Raw genomic sequence first — 16,470 nt, forward strand, 5'->3', positions numbered from 1 at the left:
GGTTTCGTGTCTTGCCATCTCTATATAAACTATCTATAATTCTTGATAACAGAAAGAAACTACATTCGCAAGATAGTAAATAAACAAACATTCGACACATTAATATTGCCAATATAATGCTTTGGGTCCGACGATTTGCAGTTTGTCAATACCACCTAAATATCTAATCTTATCTATCGCCTTAGAGACTATCAGATTGTAAATTTAGGTTTTACTCTTAAAGATTTAAAAATCCCCGTTAAACAATGAATGATTCAAATATTCTGTGCTCGAAAACCGGAAATCATAAACATTCCGGTCCAAAATTCCCCATTTATTAAAATTATTATAAAACGGTTATCTTTATTTAAATGTTAAAACAATTTCATCGTTGTTAATTTGTGCTCATATTTAGTTATACCATTGATTATTTGCGCAACTAACTAACGTTCTTTGTGGTTAAACAATAAGGCAACAATTATTACATGCTGATTGCCTTTCCAATTTAAAACGAACAATTTCGTTAGACACTTACAAGGGGCAAATGCTGAAGTAGCCGATACAATTTGGACACCTCTGAAGAAGACCCGGGAACGCATTTGGATTCAGGGAAATGAAGTACGCCCTTACGGCTGCTATGATCTCACCAGTGTGATCCGCAATAACCGAAAATGGAATGTTCGCGAAGTTCCGTACAATGTACACCAAAATGCGGTAAAGAACGGATTCCGTTGATATATAGAACTTTAGCACCGAGGTGAGTTCTTCCAGCATGCTGTCCATGAAGGTTCGGGTCAATTTCATTATATAGTCAAAGACTTCTGGATCAAGCTGATTGGCCATGGTGTTGATTAGGCTCTCAAAACTTTCAGCATTGATCACGTGCTCAAAGATGATTCTTCCGTATTTCTCCAGTACGAAAACAACACCGCCCACAATCACAGAGCTCAGCTCCAAGGCGAAAACGCCGGCGGCATAGGTACTGGGTTCCTGTCGAGGATGGGATGTGGGCAGCGGTCCGATTAGGCGGGAAACCTGATTTACGCCGCCCAGTTGAAGGCGACCAGAACCCGCATGGCTACCGGGAATGGGCTGACTAACTTTGCCTAGGACATTCCCTCCTTGGTTATGTTGTACACTAGCTCGCAATTCCGCACCCGTCGTCTGCACCTCGCCATTTAATAAAAATCCTTTGCCATCGGGTGCGAATGAGTATCGCACGCCCTCCTGATTTAAGTTTTTGTTGATCTTAAAAAGATCATTAAACTCTTGTGGCGAAATTTCGTTTACGTTGCGTATAATGTCCAGTTTGCCGCGAGTGCTGCCTTTCATCCGAACGGTCTCCTTGGCAGCCTTGTCAAAGGTTCGCCTGATGGAAGAAAGTTATAAGTAGAAACTCTTGTTTACGACAGAATGTATCTCCTTCAGCCTTATTTACCTCTGCCTGTTAGAAAGGTTTCTACGATAGTCGGCAATATTAGCGTTGCTTGTCTCATTAATTATGGTCGAAGCCAATTTGAAGTTGTAGACACTGTGCGTGAGCAGCACCAACGAAGCGGACAATTGCAGAACATCCATCCCACTAATTTCGTCACCGTCGTTTGCTTTCTATGATTAGCATAGAAGATCATAAGTTTAATGCTGTTAAGTTTAATCTAAGTTTCGTAGTGAGACTTGCCAGAATCAGATCCAGCACACCGTTGGCAACTCCAGTGCCCGAGACCACAATCGATGATATGTTCATGCTATTCACAGTCAGTTGGGTGATCTATGTATATACATATTAAACATTTTCGCTGCATTGTTGAATGCCGGGGGGGTAAACGACTCACCGCTCCCACCTCGCGTCCAGCATTTGTGGCCGTTGTCAAGACTGTGGTGGCCCCAGCCGCTGCCAATCCCACAGTGCCACCAGCCACGCCCAACCAGTGACCACGTGCGTCGCGGTCCGTCACATTGATAGACTGCTCGTGTTGGCTGCGATCGACTAGCTTGTTACCAGACCGCGTTGCGGCGTATCCAGCACTGGCCAAACCTACTACTCCCGCTGCGCCCATCAGCGGAGCGGATACGGGCAGCGTTAGCAGGGCAGCAATGGGCACACAGGCAGCAAAAAATCCTCCGATTGCCGACCCGGTATCCAGGTAGCCCAGCACCTTCCTGTTGGTCGTGCCCGCCGGCGTTGTGTACTTATCCAGACGTACTTGATCCCGGACCAGGCGATAAATACCCCTCTCCGGGGCCACCATCACTCCGGCAGGCAACTCGTTGGTGGTCACATACATTTCCCAGTTTTGGTAGACCCGACCAAGCTCGTCGATAAACAGATTGCAGCAATTCGAACTGTCGCTGCTGGTGCCACTGCTGCCAGCTGAGTATCAAATCGGATGGATTAGATGGGAAATATGTTGTAGATTGCATACGTATGCACAGGATGACTCACTGATGCATCGACGGGCCCGAAAGACTGGGTGCACGCTGAAGACTCTGCAGTCCTCGGCGCGATTTACGTCCGTTTCGTTAGTTACCACCATTACGTAAATGATCGCCGTCAGCGATTGACGGTTGGTATACTTTCCTGGAAAACAATTGTATACAGTTAAGCCAGCGAAAAAGTGTACTATACTATATATAATCTGTAAGTCCAACTCACGTTGCTCCCAAACGGCATCGAAAATGATCTGACGGGCGCGCTCATTATCCGCGTTGTGCTTCAGCCGGATTTTTTTGTCTTTCTCAGTTTCCGTTGCAGTTTCCGGTGGCGGAGAATCACGAATCAGTTGACAGAGTTTGCCCCTCAGCACGTCTGGTTGTTCATGGGACAACCTGAGAGGGGTTACGTCATTATCCCAAACACTTTGGACGCGAAATTCTAATGCGCAGTAGGAGTACTTACAGATCCCAGATTATCTCTTCCGCGTAGCCGAGCGACTCGGCAAAGTTTTGCTGCACTTCACGTGCGGTGCGGTTAACTTCACTGTTTCCAATGCTATTCGCCATCTCTAAGATGTCACCTTTTCGTTGCTACAGTTGCGCTGCTAATGGAGTTAAGCTGGGAAATCACCAGCTTTTAGGGGCACGCACACACTAATTGAACGATCGTACTCGAAATACCGAAAAGGCAAGCTGAAGAAAAGCTCGCAAAGGGTCACACCTTTATATTAATACCCCGTTTTCCGCCGTCACCTTTTTGGATGAGCAAATTTTAATAGGCTGCTAACGTGCTAAACCCAAAATCTAACGAAACGATGAGCTCATGCTAATCAGATAATTACTTTGGATTCCTAGCGAGCACATATAATATTATAAAAAAAAAAAACAGGGAAATCCATTTAAAAATATACATTTATTGAAAACTTGCTGACAAAAGTTTAGCTTGAAAACATTTTTTATAGTTGGTGACTTTAAATATCAGGTTCTAAACTTAGTACTGCCAGCTTTGGCAACCCTAAACTATGAATGCTGCCGCCCGACTATCAATAGCCGTGCAATCGAACTGGCTCCGCTCCAGCTACGCCTATCGGCTCCAGCACGAGCCAAACAACCCTACGTGTCATTCTCATGCGTCGGTGTAAATACAGAGTTTTTTAAGTTCGCGGCGTGCCAATCTCGCGAAATCTTGCAGCAGCAGCAGCAACAACAGCAGCTCCTGCCCCATTCGAATCCCGCAGCTCGCCGCGTGTCGATCGAAAAGCCACGGGGCGCAACGATTGTAGCGATAACTCCAACGCGACAGCAACATCAGCTGGATCTACCGGAGGAAAAGTGCAGGGGAAAGCGGCGGCAGAGAAAGGAAAGGAACGGAGCCAAAAGGCAGTGCCAGACAAAACACAAAATACAAAAAATACAAGACACGTATAGTCGCTGCCGGAGATGGCGGGTCAAAAGTTTCAGTATGATGAGAGCGGCGGAACGTTCTACTACTTTGTGTTATCGTTCTTGGCGCTAATATTGATACCGACCACCATTTACTATTGGCCACGTAAAAAGAAAGAAGGTAAGTGCCGCTTCCCAGCCGATTTTAATCGCACTCTCTTCGCTCTTGTTTTTTAATTTTCCACCTGCAGCTGTGCGCGAGTGTGTGTGTGAGTGAGTGCCAGTAAGGCAGAGGCATAGACATACATGTGATTACCCCGCTCCCCTGCTCTAACCCACCCTCCTCCCGCCGCCACAACTAACCAAATGGACACGTTCCAATAAGTTATTCTAACAACGTCAGCTCATCGTCTTCGTATGGGTGAAAGCTGCGATTACCGCAAGTCGAGCTCTCTTCATTTTCCAATTGGGACAGCGCACTCTGCGCTCCACAAGCGTTCATGCGTCGCTAATATCAAGATAACTCCCCTATCATTGTGATCGGTGGAGGAGGTGTGATCAAGAGCAAGTTACCTTTGACTTATCGCGATCATGCTGAGCTTGTGCACTTTGCACACACGCTCACTGACCAATCGGCTGCTCTCTCACGATTTTCCTCTCGCGAGATTTCCATTTCTGTAGCGCTGGCATTCCCGGTAAAAATAAAAAAAAAATGAATGTGCATAGACCTCAACTAATTTTAATCGTATAACCTGCTAACCTGTAAGGATAGTTTTTATTTTAAATCATTTTATTAGCCATGTTAAGTGAAAATCATAAATTTCAAATACTATTATCAAATAGCCTATATAATCCCCGTACTGACCCAATTTTCTTACATATACTTGCAGATAACAGCAAGCTTAAAGAGGAATGTCAGTGCGCCGACTGCCAGAAAAAGAAGACCATCTTGGCCAATGCCGAGCCGTACAGAGCTCTCACGTCATGGACCATCAAGCTGACCATTGTGCTGGGGTGGGCCCTGCTGCTCTTCCTCACGTACCGCGTCTCGCAGTTCGACTACGAGATGGCCAGCTTCGATCCCTTCGAGATCCTGAATGTGCCGCCGACGTCGTCGCAGGCCGAGATCAAGAAGGCCTACTACCGGCTGTCCAAGGTGTTGCATCCCGACAAGGAGACGGGTGACGAGAAGTCCTTTATGATGCTGAGCAAAGCGTACCAGGCGCTGACCGACGATGTGGCCAAGGAGAACTACGAGAAATATGGTAATCCAGATGGACCGGGTGCCATGTCCTTTGGCATCGCCCTGCCCTCGTGGATTGTGGAGAAGGAGAATAGCGTTTGGGTTTTGGGTCTGTACGGCCTGGTCTTCATGGTGGCCATGCCCTCGGCAGTGGGTGTTTGGTGGTACCGCTCAATCCGCTTCAGTGGCGACAAGGTGCTGCTCGATACCACTCAGATGTACTTCTACTTTATCCACAAGACACCGCACATGCTGCTTAAGCGGGCACTTATGGTGCTGGCAGCCAGTTTGGAGTTTGACAAGCGACACAACTCGCAGGTCCAGGAGCGGCAGTCGGACAATGACGAGGTGCCGGCGGTGAGTGCATTTTATTGGAATTTCTATGCCTTGTTCGGTTACAAATAACACTCCATTTCGAATACAGCTAATTAGGCAGCTGCCCAATCTGAATGAGAAGTGCAAGGAGCATCCGCTGTGCCGCATGTACTCCATCAAGGCTCGCGCCATCCTGCATGCCCATCTCAGTCGCATGCCCCTCAATCCGGAAACCCTGGAGCGCGATCGCCAGTTTGTGGTGAAGAAATGTCCGTATTTGGTTCAAGAAATGGTCTCCTGCGTCCACCAGCTGGTCATGATGGCCTATGCCCGACGTGTGCCCCGCCTGCCCAGCATCGAAACGATTGAGAACTGCATGAAGATGTCGCCGATGATTATCCAAGGCCTGTGGGAGTTCAAGTCGCCACTGCTGCAGCTGCCCCACCTTACCGAGGACCATCTGTACTTCATGAACAAGAAGAGGCACGTCAAGAACCTGCAGCAATTCGCCCAGCTCAAGCCGGATGAGAGCCGTCAGCTTCTGAAGAACCTATCTGACTTTGAGTACGAGAACACGATGAAAGTGCTGGGCAAGATGCCGCTGATTGACTTCTCCATTCGCTGCGAGGTTATCGACGATGAGAACACCAATGTGGTGACCGCCGGGGCCATAGTTACGGTCACGGTTACGCTGGAGCGCAAGGACATGAAGACGCTGTTCGGTGACACAAAGGCGCCTGAGAAGCAGGGCATCAAGGATGAAACCAACGAGGAGGCTGCCGGCGATGAGGATGAGGCTGCTGCCGCTGCGCCGGTCAAGAAAGCTTCCGCCTGGGCCAAGCCACGTAAGGGTGGCAAGGGAAAGGGTGGTAAGAAACCAGCCCAGAACCAAAAGAACCAGAAGAAGGTGCCGGCCAAGGCTGCGGCCACAGCTACGACCACGGCATCCGAGGATCAAGCGGCGGCGGGTAACTCTGATGCCGAATCGGAGGCTGGAAATGCGGAGGGCAGCGATGTGGAATCGGCTGCCGGCAGTGGCAGCGAGGATGAGGAGAAGGGCAAGAACAACTCCTCGCTGGACGACGACGATGACGAGGAGTGGGAGCGACTGCAAGCTAAGCTTAACAAGAGGGAGCGTCTCGAGGGCAAGTCTCGGCTGTCGCACACCGTCCACTGCCCCTACTTCCCCGAGGAGAAGCAGGAGTACTGGTGGACCTACATATGCGACCGCAAGTCCCGCACCTTGCTCACGGCGCCCTATCACGTGACCAATCTGGTCGAGAACGAGGAGATCCAGCTGAAGTTCACCGCGCCGCGCTGGCCGGGCGTCTACACTTTCACCGTTTGCCTGAGATCGGGTGAGTTTCTAAAAGAGTTTGCATTGAATAGTACATTGTCATTGGAAGGGATTCTCACACAATGTTCCCTCTGTTTCAGACTCGTATTTGGGTATGGATCAGCAGCAGGAGCTGAAGCTGGATGTACAGAAGGCGCCCGCACCACCGACGGATCATCCTCAGTGGGATCTGAGCGAATCGGAGCCGGAGCACACCGATCAGCAGGAGAACCTGAGCGACTACACCACAGATACGTCCGATGAGGAGGACAGCGACTAAATCTACTGTCTAGATGGACAGTGCGACGGACGGACGGATGGATGGATGGACGTCCCGAACCCCAATCAACCTCAACCTCCTCTCTAATTCACTGGGACGGAAGAGAAGCCTCTTTGTTTTCCTTTTAGTAAATGAGTTTCGCGTGGCGCGTGGCGGAGGCACACCAATGCGACCCTTCCTTCGCATTTTTACTAGTTTTGTAATGGAAAAGTCCCCGAACTAGTGCGTAAATAACTATAACTTCATTTTACCGTGTACTGTACTAAACATAATTATAATGTACTGTATATTTAATTATTTGGATACAAGAACTAAAAGTGAGACACGTAAATACAAAAGTCTATTGATATTACTACTCTTTTGTTGTGTTATAAACTGATAAAAAATAACCCACGGGCTTGTTGCTACTTTCGCCAATTTTAATGCTGAATCAACATAAATTTATTGCACAATTTTGCTGAATTTCTAGATATTAACATTTTATTCGTTTAAATAAATAGCATCACAATTACTTTAATTTAAACCATTCAAGTAAGTTATTGACCACGGTTTTAAAGTTTATTGTTTTATTACATTTTTGGTAAGCATTAAAATAAACGAATTGCTTACAGCTTTTAGAATTTGATTTTTGATATATTTTTTTCGCAAAAGTAAATTCATATCGACACAAAATAGTGAGAATTGCAACAAGCCCGAATAGTTTGCAAAAATCATAAAATAATTTGAATCAAAGCTGGCGCTGCCTCTGCCTGCGTTGACGCCGACGCCTACTGCGCAGCCGCTGCCCGCTCGCTGTCCAATAAGAGATCCGATTGGGAATCTGAAGTCTTCCTAGCTGGCGCTGTTGTTGTTGTTGTGGTCGCTGGTAACTTCTTTTATTGTTGTTGTAGACAGGAGGGAGTTTTTTTTGTTTGTTTTGGGAAAGGAGTAAAAAATGTAAATAAGTCACAAAAAGGCCTAAACTAGGGTTCATTACCCGCCACCAGACTCGTTATTAGTGGGTTCTTGTTTCTATTTACAAAACATTTTTGGTATTATTTGGCTAAATGTGCGTGTGCGTGTGTGTGTGTTTTGTGCATTGGTGTTGGTAATGCGGATGTCAGTGCGATTTTTGTTGTCGTTCAATCGATTTTGATAGCTTTTCTTTTACTCTTCTTCTTCGCTTTCTTCGGAAGAGGAATTCTCGCCAGCCGGTTTACTTTCTTCATTTTCGGGCGTGTCTTCTGTCTTCGTTTCTGCAGGTTTTTCCACCTCGGTTGGTTCTTCGGTTTCCTCTTTGGTTTCCTCTACAGATTTTTCGGCAGTTACAACTTCTTCGGGCTTTTCTTGAGCCTCATTTTCATCAGGTTTTTCTTTAACATCTGATTTTTCGTCTTCCGTACTTACAACCTCGGATATTTCAGTACTATCAACTTCCTCGACCTTTTTGGTGCTCTCATTTTCATCCAATTCATCTTTCACATCCTCCGATTCTACAATCTCATCTTCGGTACTTTTAACCTCTGATTTTGTAGCACTATCTGCATCCGCGGAATCTTCTTTTACATTTTCCCCGCTCTTTTCATCAACATCCACTGATTTATCATCCTCATTGACTTTGGTGCTCTCATTTTCCTCCGCTTTTTCCTTGGAGCTTTCAGCCTCCGATTCTTCAGCGGCAACAACTTCCTCGGACTTTTCTTGCGTCTCAATTTTCTCTGATTTTGTATCCCCATCATTGGTGGCCTCAACATCTGGTTTCTCAGTAGTGTCAGCATCCTCCGATTTTTCTGCGGTCTCACTTCCCTCTAATTTATCTTTAGCATCCTCGGATTTTTCATCCTCATCATCTTTAACATCCTCGGATTTTCCAACCTCATCATCTTTGATACTCTCAACCTCTGATTTTTCCTTGGTATCCACTTCCTCTGACTTTTCTTGGGTCTCACCTTCAGCGTCTTTACGGGGTAGAAATTTTGATTAGAGTCTAGGGACGATCTTCCTACTTTACCTGCAGTTTCCTTATCCGTTTTCTTGTCCCCAGATTCTTCGGTTTCAGTCTTTTTGTGGGTGGTGGGATTAGGCGTGCGAATGTTTTGTGGGTTGTTGATGGGTGGTTTTTTTTTTTTTTTTTTTTTTGGGAGGAAAGTGGAAGTTGTATTTACAAGATTAGACCTCTACAATCGCTGGGCTACTACAGTGCAAGAGATCATGCCTTTGTTAGCTTCTACAAGCCCTAAAAGCCTAGAGTTATGGTTCGGTCATGCAGGATCTATCGATCTATTACCTTTTGCTCGGCATTTTCTTCATCTGCGTCTTCATCCTCGCCCTTTGAATTCTCCTTGTCCTTGTCGTCAGCGTCTTCGTTCTTTGGAGAATCACTCAATTGTTAGTAATGTTTTTACATTACGAAACTGTTTCGAAAAAGTCGGTCTTTAAGGCAAAGAAATTGCTCAAGAATATGGAAATTCACCATATTCCTGTACTTTTCGTGAAGAGCTCTTTCGTCAAAACTAAAGACCAACTTTGGAAAATCTCACTATAGATCTTTGGTATTAGAAAAGCCTTGAGTAAATTTAGTTGTCACATTCTCATTATTAAACTAGCCGTTGAGTTAATGATGTGTTGGTGTTAGAGTTTGAGTGTGTTGCATAGTGTTAGAAAAACAAGCTTGCGATTGGTTATTGTTTTTTTTAGTTAATACAAATATATTTCCTTTATTACAGGGGCAGCGCTTTTTTATGTTTTAGCATTAACATAACGGCTGCACAATAAGTTTCAGCTCTCTACACTACTCCAACTTAGGCTTAAGTGCTCCGAGTAAGTATTCCGAGTCCTTACAGGTGTGTATAAATGGTACATACAAGTTGTTGGATGTCAGTTAATGAATATAAATATTTTGATTAAAATTGTCTTTTCACCGGGGGCCAACACAATCGAACGCCCTCGTTTAAATACGCTCATAAACTTAGCTTAACAACCGCAGTCGTCATAATGAATTCGTTAAAAATTGGAAGATCTTCGATTTCATGCTCTGCCGATGAAGGTCTAAAAAGTCTAAAAGGTCTAAAGAAATCTCGTAGTTAAAAGTTAGTTTGTGAATTTGTATGTATAATTTAAAAGGGTTTTCAAGTAGATTGCACTTCATATTCTGCAATTACAACTCTGCAAACCCTATGGGAGTAGAAATCGAAGACGGGCTCCATAAAGAATTGATATATGTAGAAAGTTGGTAGTGTCTGTGCTGTTAGGTAACATTGGGTGTTATATCTGCTGTTAACTGTAAGGTTAAGTTTCAAGACATTGCTGTTGTTGTTAATTCTATTGCTCTGCTGCAGATGATTGCTGGCTGCGTTTGTTGCGTCGTAACAGTTAACGGAAAATACGTGAAAATAGCTCAAGTTCAAACCTCGGCCTTCTCCGCAGCCTCCTCCTTGACATCCACATCGCCATCGCCGGACTCCGGTTTCTTATCCTCCGCCTCCGCTTCCGCCTCCTCCTTCTTGGCATCGCCGTTCTCCTGTTTCAGTTCGATTTGGGCGGTACTAACCGCCGTGGTGTCGGCTGGGGCCAGCTTGAGGAACACCTCCAGGGTATCGATCTCGTTGGCCATGTCGAAGGCGTCGTAGTCACCGCAGTACTCGTCATCGTTGAACAGCTGCGGAGGAAGCGGATGACGGGGCTCTGGATCGCTGACCGTTCCGCCGTTGCTCGTCGATTTGTTCTGCATTAGCTCCTTCTCGGATTCCTTGCCGGGCTCCGTGATGTCCACGGTGTCGTACTTGATGTTCTTGCTGTCCAGGATCATGAGAACGCGCTGCTGGCGCTTCTTCACCTGTAAAAATGGATTTCGAGTGTCAGTGAAAGCACTTATTTGATCGCACATATAAATTTCAAAAGAAAGTTACAAATTAAAGTATATAAAATACCTTTAACATGTATCGTTTTGTTCAGTGTAAATACCTTTAACAACACTCTCAATTACAGCTATGACAAATCGCTAATGAAATGTTACCGGCAAGCCCGAACGCACACAAGCGCACGCAAGGCCAACTCCCCGCCGATATAAACATATGTACGTACAAACAACGCCAGAAACTCACGATATGAAAAAGCTGATTAAAATGGTTTGTTGCACCCCAGCATTTATCTTACGATAAGAATATGTGTTTCCCAACTCTTTTTTAAAGTGTACATAGGCAGGACAAAAACATATTAATTGTGAACCGGACAATGACCGTTATGCTTTTGTTCTTATTGGGAGAGGAAGGCTGCCAATTGAACAAAGGCAGTGAATGAGAGAGAGGGGGGAAGTGAATCACCCCTCACGCATGCACACGCAACACACACACATGCACACGACCCACGCAACTGCGATCAATGGAAATCCCTCTCTTCCATGAACAATTTACAGTTCACAGTGGAATGAGCTTATATGGGCAATGAAATGTATGTTTGTTCTGCCTCTTGCCACCACTAACACTCGCACACAAGCGCACTCACGAAAATACCCACTTGTTTTTCTTTGACTGTACAAATATACAGACTTACATACCACACACTACATCATCATCATTGTCCAATTCACGTACATACATACAAAGACGAAACGCAGCAGAAGAAATAGAATTTGCAATGCGTTCGTCACCACATTAGTTTGGTTCTTTTCCTTTTTATCTGTTTGTCGCTAATACCAGGGCCAAACATTCCAATAACATGACACTATTTCGGTTTTAAGCCCGCCACGCCCACAAACTCACCTCCTTATTGCCGGACATGCCGCTGACGTAGACTTTCAAGACCATTTTCGCAGATTACTGTGTCCTCGCACCGCAAATGAAATAATATTTTGCGACTAAAATCCGCTGGCTACTTTCACGGCGATTAAAAATATTTATAGATCTTTTCTTTTCCTGCTTTCTTCCGTCCTGCGCCCCTACGTAATGTTTTCCACTGGTGACGAAGGCACACGCACTGGGCAAGGTCGTTGGTTTTATTGGCTGTAAAAACGGCAAAGACGCGGATAAAAAAATTGCCTGGCGACGCTTATAAAAGTGCAAAAATATTTGATATCAAGAGTGGAAAATATTTCCTACTTTGTCGTTGAATTGAATGGTGGGACCGCCCATTGACGGCTATAGAAAACCTTCCGGCTTATCAAATATACTAAATATTATGCTTGATTAAAATACTAAAGACTTTTTAGTTAAGTGATATTTCAAAATTAATTATTTTTAAGACAACTTAAATTTTATTATGCTCCCATGTTAGGTTCTAATTTTTTAATCGTTTTACGATTTCCCACTTTTTTGCGTAATTTGAAGTTTATGGTATATTTGGTATAACCAGAAAGTATTTTCTGGTACACCCGTTAGCAGGGCGACCAATATTAACGGTCAAAATGCGGTCACTCTGTTCACGTCCCGTCACGCAAGCATCGTCGTCCATTTTTGCTAAGAAGCGAGACGAAAATTTGTAAATTATATCTAGCGAGTCGCCGAGGACGAACCACTATTGACAGTGCATTTCAGTGGCCTTTGGAATACTGCTCAAACAACCAGCAAGCAATAACATTAACTATATCTAACCGAAAACCTAAATTAATCACCCAAACCGAAGTACGGACGTGAATGTAAGTTGGTATGTGCCAGCGGACTAGTGGCACAATAAAAAAGTAAATAAAGCGCGTGTGAAGTGGTGCAGAAAGCAAAAAGGCAGTCGGAAGGAAAAATTCAAATACGCATTAATGTAAGTGCGATGGTTGGATAAGCTGTTTAACTTTTCGTTTCTCTGAAAAGCTGATAATGATATGCGATGCGACCATTTTTAAAATTTCATGAAATCAACATTCCAACTCACAACGGTGTGCGTGTGCGTTTCCTTGTGTTCGTGCGTGTGCAGGCTAGAGTGGGACAACCAGTGTGATCGCTTTGCCTGCTGCCATTTCAGTTGCTTTTTTTTAAACTAATCTCTGGCATTTGTCACGTAAAAGAGTATAATGTTAAACCCAAAAGCGTTTTGAATATGACTTTAAATATTTAATAATTGTGGGCAACAGCAAAAACAGCAGCAGATGCATACACACGTGTTGCGGTTTATCGAGAGGGCAGTGTGCGTGTGTTAGTGCGGAAAACAGCTGGTACAGCTGCCGCTGCAGCGACGAAGAAGAAGAGAAGAAAGAAAGGGGAAGAGAGAGAAGAACACGCTTTATTATCCTGCGTAGTTTTCTTTTATCGGTGGTTGTTCTGCTATTGGGTTACAGTTTACACTTTTCTCTGTTTTCTTTATTTTCCCTCTGCATTTCTATGCATTTTGCCTTTGTCGTGGTGGTTTTTTTTTTTTTATGGTCGGCCGTCCTTTAATTGCGCAGCGCCACTTCGCTTCATAGCTTTCCTTGCCTGGTTTCTCCTTCTCTTTGGAGTTTCTGGATTCGTCTTCCGATTCGGTATCGCCCTTTTCCTGCGACAACAGCAGCTGCTTGCAGGGCATCGGAGCTGTCGGCGTTAGCCGAAAGAAGCTAGAAACCACAAGGAAGCCAAACTTCCTTTTAATTGTCCTGGAAACTATGATAGTCTTATAAAAATTAGGTTTGACTATATAAGAATATAACAATATGATTAATTGCTTAATAATTCTATTAAACAATATAATTTAGTCGTGCCGAACGTAAAAATGGGGACAATAATGCATTTTTTTGTTGGCTTGAATTTTTTCACATCTCTTTTGTCGTGAATATTTATCTAAAACGGACGTCATCAAAGTCATTAAACTTACGTGAACTTCGCATTTAAAAGTTTTTTACTGGCATTTATATTTTCTATAGCTTTCTGGGAAAAATATCGGATAATAGCGTTAAAAACCCAAAACAATTTCTGTATTGGTAATAAATTTTTTTGCAATATTTTGCTTTAATTGAAGAAAAATAAACATTTTATTCATAAACTTTGGCCAGCGAAAAGTATATACGAACAAATTTTTGTAACTTCCTTTTTTTCGGCTCTCATAAAGCAAAGGCCTTGTTTTTGTAGCATTAAAGCATATGGTAGTTATCATACCCCTTTAAAATGTTTCCAAAATCACGCTCCATAAGCGATAAGATAAGGGAGCGTTCAATTCTTGCCCTCGATGCATAAAGGCGAGAAAAAGGCCAAATTGCCAGCACTGGCGGCCATAAATCGCTGCACCATTTTCTTTTATCTGCTGCGTGTGCGTGAGTGCACGCCTGTGAATCCTGTTTTTTCCTTGAAACCAGTTTGCGTCCGTCTTTTCTCTGCCAGCAAGGTGTTCACTTCACCTTACTCATTCATTGTTTGTTTGCCCATTGCAGCCGACGCTTGATCTTCCATCTGCAGCATCCATCATCCGGAATCGAGGCAATAATCAGCAGCTACCGACAATCAAGCAAGCCATCTATTCATCAGAAGACCACCGGGTAGTAGAACCTCAATCATAGCGATGGCCTGTGCAACCCTGAAACGAGCTCTAGACTGGGAGTCGATGAACCAGCGGCCTCCGAAGCGCCGGCGCTGCAATCCTTTTGGACAGGCCGGGAGCAATGCAGGTCCAGCGTCGCCATCTCGCGACGGTCCCAGCACCTCGGCGGGACTGCCCCACACGCCCAGCAACCGATTCGCCAAGGACAGCACCGAACCCAGTCCGTTCAGTGAGTCGTCGCTGGCCAAAATGTCACCAGGTTAGTAAATCAGGTCGATGCTGGAAAAGGGATTTCGTATCCCTTTTGAGCATATTATCTAAATACACCTTTCTTATTTTCGAATCACAGACAAAATGGCCGAGAGCTTGTGCAATGAGATCAAGAGACTGCACAAGCGCAAACAGCTGCCGATCACATCGTCGGCCTTGGAGCGCATGCAGGATTCGGAGTCCAGCGGATCGGAGATGGGTCCGGAGAGTCCGCGCCGCCCGGACAGTCCACAGAACCTGATGCGCCACGGCGAGAAGGCCCTGTTCACGTTCAAGCAGGTGCAGCTCATCTGCGAGAGCATGATCAAGGAGCGCGAGAATCAGCTGAGGGAGCGATACGAGTCCGTGCTGACCACCAAGCTGGCCGAGCAGTACGATGCCTTTGTGAAGTTCACATATGATCAGATACAGCGTCGCTACGAGGCAGCGCCTAGCTGTGAGTTCAAGTTACCACCCGTCATGGTTATATTGCTAATTACATCATATTTTCATTTCAGACCTGTCGTAAAGCTGTGTACGCAGCTGTAGCCTCAGAAAGAAGAAATTAATAATTGCACTACGATCTTATGTGACGGTAGATCTACCGCGACAACAACAGCCCTCATAAACTAAAACAAACAACAAATAAGGAAACTAAAGCAAACGCAAAACAAACCTAAAAAGCAAAAAACGAAAAAACAAAAAAAAAAAACAAACTACAACATACATCGTGTTTAATATATTTTGAAATACACGCAAAGAAAACAGTTATAGTTTATGCCTAGATTTACATATATATTGTATCGGTTAGCAGCAAAAGGAATGAATTATTTAAAAGCAAGCATAAGCCACAAAAGAGAGAAACCAACAAACCAACTTGTTAAATTTATGTTTTTCAAATAACGCAAATTCTAATTAAATGACAAATATCTAATATGAACTATATGAACTATAAGCACACCGCCACAGCAGACATATACATATGGGTGCATCCGTAGAGAGAACGATTCAATGAAACCTCAAACGTAGCTTCGTACATAACTCAAACCGACAGAATTGGCAAATATAATGTTAGGCACATGATGTAGCATATAAGGTATGATGTAAAACGTATCAAACTACATATATTGTGTTTTGAAAATGTAATTTATGAAACGAAGCGAAGCAACAAAGATAACTCACAACTCATGAAGAACACTTTTCATAGTTTATTTTTGCATATTACTTGTTCACTAAGCCGAGAAACGAACGCTTGACTTTGCCTATTTTCTCGAGTATCGTTTGTTAATTGTTTCTTCCTTTGATGCGAATTACTGCAAAGTAATGTAAACACAAAAAACAACTGAAATGTTTCGATTTGCTTTACACCATACAAAAATGAATAATGAGAAGAAACGAAAAGAAAAGGCAAACAACAAAAAAGGTATAAAAGCTATTCATTAAGTTAAAGTGAACGCTTTCTTATAAAATACGCTTGACAGAAAGTAGATGTTTCATGTTCATTACAATTATTTTTTCACACCTTGAAGAATATATACGAGAATATATGATATATATATATTTTTCAATTACCGCAATCATACATACTTTATATTAGTAATTTAAACTTAAAATTAGTAAAGAAATGCCATTTTTATATTAAAACAAACAAAAATAAAATGATGAATTGTAGAAGCCCGCTGGTCTTTTCTTTTTAAAGCTTTTTATTCTGTTTGTGAAACGAACTCTTAATTTCATCCGTTTGTAACCCACAATATTCTTTTTATACCAACCCGTACTTTCCTAATAAAACTCAATTGGATCTGGTTGCTCCAAATCCAGCTAATGCTAAATGATTAA

The 16,470-nt window shown here is 43.8% G+C and overlaps 4 protein-coding genes across 9 annotated transcripts; 2 read left to right on the forward strand and 2 right to left on the reverse strand.

The window, feature by feature from the left end:
- Nucleotides 1–321: 321 nt before the first annotated feature.
- LOC6611134 lies at nucleotides 322–3,066 on the reverse strand. Of its 2 annotated transcripts, XM_032719056.1 has the most exons (7): nucleotides 2,876–3,063; nucleotides 2,633–2,805; nucleotides 2,423–2,557; nucleotides 1,812–2,350; nucleotides 1,658–1,747; nucleotides 1,418–1,587; nucleotides 322–1,348 (listed from the first exon to the last, which is right to left on the reverse strand). In XM_032719056.1, the coding sequence occupies exons 1-7, from the start codon at nucleotides 2,977–2,979 to the stop codon at nucleotides 511–513; spliced, it is 2,049 nt and encodes a 682-aa protein (XP_032574947.1). In that variant the 5' UTR covers nucleotides 2,980–3,063; the 3' UTR covers nucleotides 322–510. The 2 variants fall into 2 exon arrangements, with proteins under 2 accessions (XP_032574947.1, XP_032574946.1); XM_032719055.1 differs by having other exon boundaries at nucleotides 2,423–2,805; nucleotides 2,876–3,066.
- A 423-nt stretch (nucleotides 3,067–3,489) lies between these two features.
- LOC6611135 (translocation protein SEC63 homolog) lies at nucleotides 3,490–7,321 on the forward strand. The gene is made up of 4 exons (XM_002035656.2): nucleotides 3,490–3,976; nucleotides 4,686–5,395; nucleotides 5,463–6,711; nucleotides 6,791–7,321. The coding sequence occupies exons 1-4, from the start codon at nucleotides 3,853–3,855 to the stop codon at nucleotides 6,967–6,969; spliced, it is 2,262 nt and encodes a 753-aa protein (XP_002035692.2). The 5' UTR covers nucleotides 3,490–3,852; the 3' UTR covers nucleotides 6,970–7,321.
- Nucleotides 7,242–12,116, reverse strand: LOC6611136 (SH3 domain-binding glutamic acid-rich protein homolog). 3 transcript variants are annotated; one of them, XM_032719057.1, is made up of 6 exons: nucleotides 12,045–12,116; nucleotides 11,709–11,948; nucleotides 10,358–10,783; nucleotides 9,236–9,316; nucleotides 8,960–9,008; nucleotides 7,848–8,906 (listed from the first exon to the last, which is right to left on the reverse strand). In XM_032719057.1, the coding sequence occupies exons 2-6, from the start codon at nucleotides 11,751–11,753 to the stop codon at nucleotides 8,116–8,118; spliced, it is 1,392 nt and encodes a 463-aa protein (XP_032574948.1). In that variant the 5' UTR covers nucleotides 11,754–11,948; nucleotides 12,045–12,116; the 3' UTR covers nucleotides 7,848–8,115. The 3 variants fall into 3 exon arrangements, with proteins under 3 accessions (XP_032574949.1, XP_032574948.1, XP_002035693.1); XM_002035657.2 differs by lacking the exon at nucleotides 12,045–12,116 and having other exon boundaries at nucleotides 11,709–12,038; XM_032719058.1 differs by lacking the exons at nucleotides 7,848–8,906; nucleotides 8,960–9,008; nucleotides 12,045–12,116 and adding an exon at nucleotides 7,242–7,841 and having other exon boundaries at nucleotides 11,709–12,038.
- Nucleotides 12,117–12,355: 239 nt separating this feature from the next.
- LOC6611137 (akirin) lies at nucleotides 12,356–16,302 on the forward strand. 3 transcript variants are annotated; one of them, XM_032719972.1, is made up of 4 exons: nucleotides 12,356–12,696; nucleotides 14,276–14,641; nucleotides 14,732–15,088; nucleotides 15,150–16,302. In XM_032719972.1, exons 2-4 carry the CDS (start codon nucleotides 14,404–14,406, stop codon nucleotides 15,158–15,160), a joined length of 606 nt encoding a protein of 201 aa, XP_032575863.1. In that variant the 5' UTR covers nucleotides 12,356–12,696; nucleotides 14,276–14,403; the 3' UTR covers nucleotides 15,161–16,302. The 3 variants fall into 3 exon arrangements, with proteins under 3 accessions (XP_032575863.1, XP_032575864.1, XP_002035694.1); XM_032719973.1 differs by having other exon boundaries at nucleotides 12,356–12,580; XM_002035658.2 differs by having other exon boundaries at nucleotides 12,356–12,580; nucleotides 14,301–14,641.
- Nucleotides 16,303–16,470: the final 168 nt, after the last annotated feature.

The sequence above is a fragment of the Drosophila sechellia genome, chromosome 3L, assembly GCF_004382195.2.
Source record: "Drosophila sechellia strain sech25 chromosome 3L, ASM438219v1, whole genome shotgun sequence".
Classification (NCBI taxonomy): domain Eukaryota; kingdom Metazoa; phylum Arthropoda; class Insecta; order Diptera; family Drosophilidae; genus Drosophila; species Drosophila sechellia.